This window comes from Podarcis erhardii (genome assembly GCF_964252035.2).
Source record: "Podarcis erhardii genome assembly, chromosome: 2".
In the NCBI taxonomy this organism is placed as follows: Eukaryota; Metazoa; Chordata; class Lepidosauria; order Squamata; family Lacertidae; genus Podarcis; species Podarcis erhardii.
The window spans coordinates 115,604,767-115,616,486 of NC_138498.1; the positions used below are offsets into that span (position 1 = coordinate 115,604,767).

Consider the following 11,720-nt stretch of genomic DNA (forward strand, 5'->3'; position numbering starts at 1 on the left):
GACTGCATAATGCGGCTTCTGGTTTAAAACCAGGGTGCCGCATAGATTGCTAAATTCTCTGCCCAAACCCATCCATATTCCCCCAGCCGTCCAATTAAAACTACTCATGGGCATCAGTTGGTTAGCACGTGGTCCTGATAATGCAAAGGTTGCAGGTTTGATTCTTATAATTATAATTGTATAGTAATTATAATATACCCCATCCATCTGGCTGGGTTTCCCCAGCCACTCTGAGCGGCTCCCAATAGAATATTAAAAGCACAGTGAAACGTCAAACTTTAAAAACTTCCCTAAATAGGGCTGCCTTCAGATGTCTTCTAAGAGTCAGATACTGTTGTTTATTTCCTTGACATCTGGTGGGAGAGTGTTCCACAGGGAGGGCGCCACCACCGAGAAGGCCCTCTGCCTGGTTCCCTGTAGCTTTGCTTCTCGCAGCGAGGGAGCCACCAGAAGGCCCTCAGCGCTGGACCTCATTGTCCAGGCTGAGTGATGGGGGTGGAGACGCTCCTTCAGGTATACTGGTCTGAGGCCATTTAAGGACAGCTGCATTTTCCTGCATTGCAGGGGGTTGGACTAGATGACCCTCAGGGTCCCTTCCAACTCTATATTTCTATGATTATGCCCAAAAGTTGCTCCAGATTCCGCTTTTTGAAAACGTCATTGGGCATGACCATGAGATATTCATTGCTGGATTGAGGCAGGGTGCTTAACTCTTTGAATGCCCACGTACCAGTTTTTCATTCTGAAATTGTGGCCCCCCTTCTGCTCCCTGCCTCTCTGCCAGCTATATCTGGGAGCTGGGTGAAATTGTGCTTTCTGAAACCCATGGAGAAAAAGGGCAGATGATTTGGAGTGGAGAAATGGCAGGTGGGGGAAGGATTAAGGAGCCACTATCTCCCAGTGCTGCTGCTCTGCTAAAAATATCTCCCAGTACCCTTCTATTTTAGAGGGACCGAGTTGAATTGAAAGTTAAATTGATCTCTGTGTAAGGTGCCGTGGTTGGCCACTTAGCTGAGCAGAGACAATGTTTTTAAGAGAGTTGCATGTCATCTGCGAAAGAGTTTGCTTTCTGTAGCATATACATATATACCTGTCATTCTGTTGTCTCCTCTGGCCAAGCAGGTTGTTAAAATGATACAGGAACCTGCATAAGTTATTTGACGCATGGAGAAGTAGGATTGCTTTTGGATTCATCCCAATTTTTCATCTTTTTCAAGCTGCCTGGGAGAGTTAGGGGTGGGGACCAGAATCTGTCTCCAGACAAATTGTGTGCATGCATTTGCTTTGTTTGACATAATTTATCCTCTTTGTATAGCCCACAGCTCTTAAAAAAACAATTTGCAGCACATTTTTATTTTATCTTTCCAAGAGGAAAGGGGCGGGGGGGGGGGGAGCGAAGGTCCCAGGACAGTCTTCGCTTCTTAATTATTTGCTTTGTTTTAAAGAGATGAGATGTTGTCTTTTGCTGGATTCAGACAAAAGAGCCTTTTGTACGGGGATCCGTCTATACAGTTCTGTCTCAGTGCCAATCTCTGGTGCCCTGTGCCAAGGGCTTTTGTCAGACCCGAGATGCTTTGAAAAGCCCAAGACTGAATCGGGACTTTCTGCGTGCCAAAGATGAGGACCAGAAAAGCATTTTAAACATTGGGTTGCATTCAACCAAGTCCTGCTCAGAGTAGACCTATTGAAATGAATAAACCTTAGAATCCTGCAATTGTGGAAGGGACCCCAAGGAGTCATCTAAAGGTGTCATGGGCTTTGAAGACACTCGAACTCAGGACGCAAGGGAGAACCATACTAAGAGGAAGGCACGCTTGGCAAATCCACACCATGATCAACTCCCGCCCAGGAACCAATGTCCACACTATGGAAAGACATTTGGGTCCAGAATTGGCCTCCACAGTCACTTATGGACTCATTGTTAAAACCATGTTTATGGAAGATAATCTTACTCGGCTATGAGTAATCACCAAAGAAGAAGAAGAAGAGATTTATTTCCTTAATCAGTGGGATCTCCAAGAAAACGTGGCGGTGGATTCTCTCACCCCCTAGCGCAGGTATAGGCAACCTTCGGCCCTCCAGATGTTTTGGCCTACAACTCCCATGATCCCTAGCTAACAGGACCAGTGGTCAGGGTTGATGGGAATTGTAGTCCCAAAAACACCTGGAGGGCTGAAGGTTGCTTATGCCTGCCCTAGCCCCATGTCAGGCAAAAATATTCCTGCATTGCAGGGGGTTGGACTAGATGACCCCATGGTCCCTTCTGACTCTACAATTCCATGATTCTGCGACTGTTGTCAATGCTTCCAGATTGTGATGCCTTGTGAATATCAGCAGAGCTCAGGGCTATTTGATGTGAAGGAACTTCCTTTTTCTGCTCTTCTGTTTCCTGCCTAGCTGCTTGATCCCAATGTTTCAGGTTCTCGAAAAGAAGGAAGTGTGATCATATGTGTGTTGCACTCTCACGCACCAATCACCTAGCCTATTATTATTATTATTAATTGAATTTATGTACCGCCCTATACCCGGGGGTCTCAGGGCAGTTCACAGAATAAAATCAAAATATAAAACCACAAAATACATAATCAAAATGAAAACAACAACCCAATAACACCCCCCCAAAAAACCCACACATTTTAAAAGGGCATGGGATGTCAATCAAATCAACCAAAGGCCTGGTTAAAAAGGAACATTTCTGCCTGGCACCTAAAGGCACCAGGCAAACTTCCCTGGGGAGAGCATTCCACAGATGGGGAGCCACTGCAGAGAAGGCCCCGTTCTCATGTTGCCACCCTCCAGACCTCTCAAGGAGGAGGCACACGAAGGAGGGCCTCGGAAGATGATCTCTGGGTCTGGGTAGGTTCATATGGAAAGAGGCGGTCCTTGAGGTATTGCGGTCCTGAGCCATTTAAGGCTTTATAGGTCAAAACTAGCCCTTTGAATTGGGTCTGGACCAGGATCAGCGTAATATGCTCAAGCCATCTTGCTCCGGCGAGCAACTTGGCTGCTGAATTCTGCTGTGTTCAGCCTGCCTCTGCTCTTCCATTCTTATTTCTTTCACAGTTACTCGTTCCTCTTTATTTAAGGAACTTATATCCAGTTCCCAAGTTATTTGTCAAAGCGACTTACAACATAGGTAAAGAATATCATATGGAAAAATTTAAGACACAAATGAAAGCATCGTGTATGTGTGTGTCACATCAGAACAGCTTTAAACTGCGAAGGTGTCCTGAGCAGAAAACCATTTTCATCTTGATGGCACCTGCCTGATTTCTTGTGGCAAGGAGTTCCACAGATTTGGGCCCACTATGCCCAAAGACTCATGTTTCTGGTTCATTGGGAGCTTCTCACAGTGTCCCCCCCGATGATCTCAGTGATTGGACTCATAGAATTGTAGAGTTGGAAGGGAACACGAGGGACAACTAGTTCAACTCCCTCGAATGCAGCAATATTTTGCCCAATGGGGTGCTTGAACCCACGACCCTGAGATTAAGAGAATCTCATGCTCTACCGACTGAGCTATCCCAGTTTAGCATACAAAGTGATACCTCTGGTTGTGAACGGGATCCGTTCCGGAGGCCCGTTCACAACCTGAAAAGAACGCAACCCACATCTGTGCATCTGCGCACACGCGTGTCACGATTTGGCGCTTTTGCACATGCGCATGTCATTTTGCATGTCTGCGCATGCGTGAGCGGTGAAACCCGGAAATAACCCTTTCCAGCACTTCCGGGTCGCCGCGGGACGCAACCTGAAAAAAGTTTCATGAGGCAAACGCAACACGAGGTATGACTGTACAGTGGTACCTCAGGTTACATACGCTTCAGGTTACATACGCTTCAGGAAATCGTGCTCTGCTAACCCAGAAATAGTGCTTCAGGTTAAGAACTTTGCTTCAGGATGAGAACAGAAATCGTGCTCTGGTGGCGTGGCGGCAGCTGGAGCCCCATTAGCTAAAGTGGTGCTTCAGGTGAAGAACAGTTTCAGGCTAAGTACGGACCTCCGGAACGAATTAAGTACTTAACCCGAGGTACCACTGTACTAGGAAAGGTGTCCCTGGGCCAAAAGTTCTTTGTACACTAGGACAAGAACTTTGAATCTTGCTCTATGGAGGAAGAAGAGTTTGGATTTCATATCCCGCTTTATCACTACCCGAAGGAGTCTCAAAGCGGCTAACATTCTCCTTTTCCCTTCCTCCCCCACAACAAACACTCTGTGAGGTGAGTGGGGCTGAGAGACTTCAGAGAAGTGTGACTGGCCCAAGGTCACCCAGCAGCTGCATGTGGAGGAGCGGAGACGCGAACCCAGTTCACCAGATTACGAGTCCACCGCTCTTAACCACTGGACCACACTGGCTCCCTCCCTGAGGGTGGGAAGCGGTTGCAGAAGTCCGTCCCCCCCATCCCCATTCCTGCTGCAGCTTTCTGGCCCAGATCCAGGGGGCAGCCTCACATTCCTTGCCTGCGTTACCCACCCCACCGCTCTCTCCTTACGTCTCAGGCTTCTTGCTCTGTCCAAGCGCTTCCCTCAGGAGGAAGGCAGCGAGGAGCCCCCCGCAGAGGAAGGCTGTGGCAGAAACACCCAGCGTCCCCATAGCACAGCGGGCAGGGAGCGGGTTCAAATCCCAGGACCTGTGGAAGAGAAGGGAAGGATTTAAGGAAAGGCTCAGCGACAAAGCAGCACCTTTGCCTGCAGCTTGACACAGAATTATAGAGTTGGAAGGGAACCTGGGGGGGTCACCCAGTCCAACCCCCTGCAATGCAGGAATACGCAGCTGTCCCATACGGGGATTGGACCTGTGACTTTGGCATGATCAGCACCTCGCTCCAACTAACTGAGCCATCAGTCCGGTTGGTTTGCAGGGGAGGCTGGGCAAGGTTAGATTGAAGCAAACGTCCACACTTTCCTTATCACAAAACGCCTGGTCTTTGGGGGGAAGTGGGTTTGTCGTGCAAGAGTTCCCAAACTGGCCTTAATCCTGCATCCTCAGTTTGCCAGTAGGTGATGGAATCCCAGCTGAAAATTGGCATCTCTAAAGGGCCCCTTGCCTTGATCCAGTACAGCTCCTCTCAAGTTCCTTATATGTGGTAGGGCGAGGGGAAAATGAATGAGAAGGAGCGGTTTTCCTTACTTTATTATCTGATGTAATTTTATTATTATTATCATCATACATGTATTCAAAAGTTACAATGCAGCTTTGTCCCCTGCCATAATATCACAGAATGATCAATCCCACATCACTGTCATGACGGCTCGCCAAATATACTCAATAGGAACCCAGCTTCCAATCTGGTTGGCTAGGCATTTTCAATCAATATACGTATCCCCTCCACAGACGCCTCTGTAATGATGATGATGGCATTAAAATATCCTGTTCTTCAATAAAAGAGAGAAAGGGATGTAATTTTTAAAAAAAAAAAAAAAATCTTTTGGAGATGGACCTTTTGTCACAAAATTTATCTTTCCTGGTAGGGCTTTGTGTGGTTTCCAAAGAATTACTGTAGTGCAAATTTGTACAGAATTTTGTCTTGTCCATTGCAACGAGGCTTCTCCTCTTTTTACTGGCTTCCTTTGGTCCTGTTTCCTTTGCTGAACACCTTAACATGCAGAAATTCCAGCTGCAAAAGCTCCCCCTGCCCCACTCAGGCCAAGGACAGGTTTTCACCCTATATTTCCATGTGTCGAGCTACTGTTAAAACAGATATATATTAGTTCAATCAATAGAGCATGAGACCCTGAAGCTCATGGTTGTGGGTTCGAGCCCCACATTGGGCAAAAGATTCCTGCATTGCAGAGGGTTGGGCTAGATGACCCTCAGGGTCCCTTCTGACGCTACAATCCTATGAGTCTATGAATTGGTATTACAGTGGTGCCTCGCAAGACGAAATTAATCCGTTCCGCGAGTCTCTTCATCTAGCGTTTTTTTCGTCTTGTGAAGCAAGCCCATTGACGGCTTAGCGGCTTAGCGCTATTAGCGGCTTTTAGCGGCTTTTAGCGGCTTAGCGGATAAGCAGATAAGCCGCTTAGCGGCTTAGAAAAGGGGGGGGAGGGAAAAAAACCCGCAGGAACTCGCAAGACATTTTCGTCTTGCGAAGCAAGCCCATAGGAAATTCGTTTTGCGAAGCACCTCCAAAACGGAAAACCCTTTCGTCTAGCGGGTTTTCCGTCTTGCGAGGCATTCGTCTTGCGGGGCACCACTGTATATATTATCTTGGCGGCATGAATGATAACTGCAACTCAATGGAAAACAGTCCCAAATCTCCCCCTGGCTGCTTGGTACTGCTCATTCTGGAATATAGCTATAATGATTAATTCGATATTTCAACAAGGACTGGAACCTCCAGACCATTTTTACACAGTTTGGCATTCTTCTATGACATACGCAGCAGAGTGCAATCATCATCACAAGGCTGGCAAATCTGCAACTATCCTGGGTGCTCTGATAACGTTTATAGTCTTTACTTTAGACTTGTTATTTTAACCCCTGTGCAACTGGGGGCATTCTGCATGCCCGTTTTATAGTTCTGCTTTCCATCTTTTAACTTCCGCCAGTCGTCGTAATTCTTCTCTCTGTTTTCTATACATTATAAAACGATAAAACAAACCTTCAACCCGCTCTGTGCCAAAACAGCAAAGGAGCGAGTATAGCAACGTTTCTCTTCATCAGCCCTTGCCGACTGGACCTGATTAGCTCCAGAGATGCCAGCAAGGGCTGATGGGATATGTAGTCTGAAACACACCAGTTTGGCAAAGACAGCCCTGAGCCATCCTCAATATCTTGCACTGCAGAGAATTCAGCAAACTTGACATGCAGAATCACAGATCTATGGAGTTGGAAGGGACAACCGTGTGTGTGTGTTTGTGGGTGGGTGTGTCATCTAGTCCAACTGCTGCAAAGCAGGAATTTTTTGCCCAGCGTGGGACTCGAACCCACAACCTTGAGTCTCATGCTCTACCAGATGAGCTATCCCTCAGGATGGACACACACACGTACTCTCAGCGCATGCTGCAAAATGTCCCCACCACCAACCTCACACAAATACCCTTGCACACTACCTGTTCCGTCTCCTCTCAGCCTTGGTGCTTCTCTCCTGCTGCCCTCGAGGTCCCAACCTGAGAGCTCCTGCATCCAGCCGTCCGTTCCCAGCTCGGCTGTGGGTGGAAGCAGAGTGTGAAACAGCCAAGTCCCCACCTTTCTTGGACAGCCGCCACGCACCCTTGTAGCAGCAGCCGCAGCAAATCCCCCCTTCCACCCACCTCTGGCCAATGCCCCCTGGCATTTCGGCCCCTGGCATGAGTCACGCCCTCCCCCCCTCGACCCCAAACCCGCCGACGAGGCAAGTGGCCCAGACAGGGCCTCATTGTCCCCTCCGCCCTCTTGGGATTCCTCACCCCCCACCGAACAAACCAGTTCATTGTCACTCTCAGGGTCCTTTGCGCTGGAATGGGAGAGCATTATGTGCAGAGCCCCCCTCCCCAACCCAGCACATACACACCACAAGGCCAGGGTATCGGGGAGCTCTGTGTGTGTGTGTGTGGAGTTGTGTGCCAGAATTGTTGGGGGCCACTGCTGGCAGGAGGCTACGGCGAAGTTCGGGAACTTGAGAGGGGCCACTGTCTGGGCTGCCACAATAGGACAAAGGCAGGAACTGGTTCCAGGCTGTGACGGAAAATGTCGCCCACAGATGTCGGCCTTTAAAACAAACCGGCTGGCTACAGCCACACACATTGTCTCCCGCTGCAACGCCTTCAAGATGAAGGAGCCCGGTGTCTGGGTGGGCCGGGAGGCAAGGAGACGATAAGTCTTCAGGCAGCGCACCCGCCTCCCGGTTCGAAAGCCTTTTCATTGGCAGGGGCAAGTCCGCTGCATGGCTGAGCATCTGCACCTTCTCCCCTTCAATGCGACAGGCTGAAATTCAAGAGGTGAAGCTGTTGGTCACCAGGGAGAAAGAGGGGCAGGGAATATTTTCCCCTGTTGACTGAAATTCAACGGGCAAAGCCTTTCCTACTGGAGAGAAGCAACACTTGGAAATAATTTCCCGTTAACTTATTCCACCTGACCTTGGACTGGGTTGTGCCACGCAGAGGTGGATTTAGGGGAACAGAGATTGAGAGCACAGAGCCACAGGGGATGCCACAACTGTTATTTAAAGGCGGGGCACCAAATTTTGGCATTGCACAGGGTGTCACTGAAATTTGAGACCTGAGTCTGCCATCGTGCCAGGCTTTGTTAAAGGAACTGTGGGTGTGTTCGGGTGTGTTCACGTTAAAGCACAGTGAAGTTGCCCCCTGCCTCCCCCCATGAATTTCACAGCTCTTCCCCCCCCTCAAGCTGTTCACATCAGCATGGCTTCATTAGTGTCAGATTCTGAGTCTTAGTCCAGAATATATGTTCCTTGAGCGGTACCACACAGTCATGTGATTCCATACACTTCAATATTTGGAGGATCCAAATTTGGGTGCTCTTTTTTGGGTCAGACATGCTGGTATGAGCCAGAGCACCTGACCCAAAACCAAGCGCCTTTTGCTCGGGTGCGAGCTAACCACCGTGCTGAGAGCACTTCACTACAGCTGCTTCTGTCCCGCTTGGAAAAATCAGGATTTGGCAGGACACCGAGAGAAATTGTGATGAATTTGGCGGCTGCCACAGAAGAAATGAAAGGGACGCGTGTGGTGCTGTGGGTTAAACCACAGAGCCTAGGAATTGCCGATCAGAAGGTGAGTGGTTCAAATCCCCACGACGGGGTGAGCTCCCGTTGCTTGGTCCCTGCTCCTGCCAACCTAGCAGTTCGAAAGCATGTCAAAGTGCAAGTAGATAAATAGGTACCGCTCCAATGGGAAGGTAAACGGCGTTTTTGTGCGCTGCTCTGGTTCACAAGAAGTGGCTTAGTCATGCTGGCCACATGACCCGGAAGCTGTATGCCGGCTCCCTCGGCCAGTAAAGCGAGATGAGCGCCAGAACCCCAGAGTTGGCCATGACTGGACCTAATGGTCAGGGGTCCTTTTACCTTTACCTTTTACAGAAGAAATGGGGCGGTTGATGGGTATGCGATTCTTGACTGTGAGAGTGAGGAAGGAGAGGGTTAAGGTGATGCTATAATCTGAGAGAAAATATTATGAAAATGCTATACAGATGGCACCACACTCCAGCAAAACTAGCAAAGATGTATAAAAACACATCAACACCTTGCTGGAGGTTTAAGGATGGAATAGGGTCATATATGCACATGTGGTGGGAATGCACAGCCATTAAAGAATTTTGGAATAACATATACAATGAATTAAGGCAATGCCTCTTGGTGGAAGGATGATTCTGGGACGAGAGGGAGCCCTTTGGGGAATCAGGACTCAGCTGCCAGCCCACCATCCCTTGACTGGGGGAGAGCATAAAAGAAGACTAAAGGTAAGGTAAGGTACCCCTGACCGTTAGGTCCAGTCGCGGACGACTTTGGGCTTGCATGCTCATCTCGCTCTATAGGCCAAGGGAGCCGGTGTTTGTCCACAGACAGCTTCCGGGTCATGTGGCCAGCATGACTAAGCCGCATCTGGCGAACCAGAGCAGCGCATGGAAACACTGTTTACCTTCCCGCTGGAGCGGTACCTATTTATCTACTTGCACTTGACGTGCTTTTGAACTGCTAGGTGGGCAGGAGCTGGGACTGAACAATGGGAGCTCCCCCCTGTTGCGGGGATTTGAACTGCCGACCTTCCGATCGGCAAGAAGACTAGTCAACTTCATATTGAGACTAGAGCTGGGAACACCCAGAGGTTTTGCTCTCTTTGAGGAACCCTAGAACTAAAGGGGGACCAGCCTTTGGTGGACTGTTAGCCCTGTGAGACCATCCAACGTAAGCTCAGTTGGTGCACATCCACCTTGGTAGCTCAGTCGGTAGACATGAGACTCTTAATCTCAGGGTTGCGGGTTCGAGCCCCACGCTGGGCAAAAAATTCCTGCACTGCAGGGGGTTGGACTAGATGACCCACAGGGTCCCTTCAACTCTACAATTCTATGTGCAAATAAAACAATATATCACAGGTATCACAAATGCCCCAGTGAGCTTCATTTTTAGAAAATCCAGTCCCAAGGTATTCACGGAGGCTGCTGTGTTCATTGTTATAATTAGGATTATGTTTACATCCCACTTTCTCCCCAAGGACCTCAAAGTGGTGCACAGGCCTTTTACTCTCACAACAACCATGTGAGGCAGGTGTGGTTGAGAGACAGTGACTGGCCCAAGCTCACCCAGCAAGTGTCATGCTTGAACAGGATGGGAAAGATTTCTCACTTGCTCAGAAACTTGGGTGTGTGAACAGCGGCCACGTTCACACGTTATGCTGACACCCAGGCAAGTGTTTGCTGCTTGAAAGAGAGTGCAAATGTTGATTTGTATGGCTCAAATGTCACGTACATAGCGGGGTCAACACTCTGAAAGCCATGCTGCAACACATTTCCCTGCTAGCTTTAGTACTGGTATATATTGCGAGCTTTGAAAATTTAGCGCAGGGTTGTTTTCTCGGGATAAGGCCTAGTTTGGTCTGGCTCCTTTTGAGCCCTGTACTTGTCTTCTTTCTTTCTTTCTTTCTTTCTTTCTTTCTTTCTTTCTTTCTTTCTTTCTTTCTTTCTTTCTCTCTTTCTCTCTCTCTCTCTCTCTCTCTCTCTCTCTCTCTCCCCCCCCCCCAGAGGACACAGAAGGGTCCTGGCTAACCCCAACCAGAACAAAATCAGCTTGGCCGCTTTTTGACCTCTGGGATAGCCGCCAGAATATTTTGTGTGAAAGCCAGGATTAAACGATGAAGCCCACACAGCCACCCTGAAGTGCCAGGCTGTTGAGCTCCAGCCCGGTTTCACACGCAGTGTGAGATTTCTGCAGGGCGCATATGTGCTGCTGGTCCACAGCCATCCTTCCACCCACCTGCTCCTCTCACAAGGTGGCAGAACAACATGGCAGCGCGATGCGACACGGGTGTCAGAAGCTGCCTTATAATGAGTCGGTCTGTGGGAATCCATACAGGCTCTGATGCTTGCTTCAAGGCCACTTGGTCCATTGAGCTCAGGATTGCCTGCACTGACTGGCAGCAGCAGCAGCTCTTCAGCGATTTGGGCAGGGCCTCTGTTCCAGCCATATGTGGAGATGTCAGGGATTGAACCTGGGACTTTCCATGAGAGGGAAGGTGGCGTTCATTTTTCACCTCCCAATGTGCAAAATAAAACAAAGCATGCTGATGGCATGCCCTCCAACATTTCTCCGATGAAAACAGGGATATTCTATCCAATTATTATTATTATTATTATTACTACTACTGCTACTACTGGGACGTGGGGGCGCTGTGGGTTAAACCACAGAGCCTAGGGCTTGCCGATCAGAAGGTCAGCGGTTCGAATCCCTGCAATGGGGTGAGCTCCCGTTGCTCGGTCCCTGCTCCTGCCATCTTAGCAGTTCAAAAGCACCACAAAGTGAAAGTAGATAAATAGGTACCGCTCTGGCGGGAAGGTAAACGGTGTTTCCGTGCGCTGCTCTGGTTTGCCAGAAGCGGCTTAGTCATGCCGGCCACATGACCCGGAAGCTGTACACCGGCTCCCCCGGCCAATAAAGCGAGATGAGCGCCGCAACCCCAGAGTCGGCCACGACTGGACCTAATGGTCAGGGGTCCCTTTACCTTTACCTTACTACTACTACTACTATTACCCTGCCCATCTGACTGGGTTGACGAGCCACTCT

At 49.1% G+C, this 11,720-nt stretch overlaps 1 protein-coding gene across 4 annotated transcripts in view; it reads right to left on the reverse strand.

Annotated features, from left to right (window-relative positions):
- EGFL8 (EGF like domain multiple 8) overlaps positions 1-11,720 on the reverse strand; it is a 32,178-nt gene that overhangs the window by 11,062 nt on the left and 9,396 nt on the right. Inside the window, exons 1-3 of one of the 4 annotated variants that reach the window (XM_081853638.1) lie at positions 7,497-7,995; positions 7,057-7,152; positions 4,494-4,631 (exon numbers count right to left, since the gene is read on the reverse strand). In XM_081853638.1, coding sequence (XP_081709764.1) covers positions 4,494-4,631; positions 7,057-7,152; positions 7,497-7,729 — 467 coding nt within the window. In that variant the 5' untranslated portion in view covers positions 7,730-7,995. Of the gene's footprint in view, positions 1-4,493; positions 4,632-7,056; positions 7,153-7,408; positions 7,432-7,496; positions 7,996-11,720 lie in introns of those variants that run through there. The other 3 variants (XM_081853637.1, XM_081853639.1, XM_081853640.1) reach the window with 3 other exon arrangements.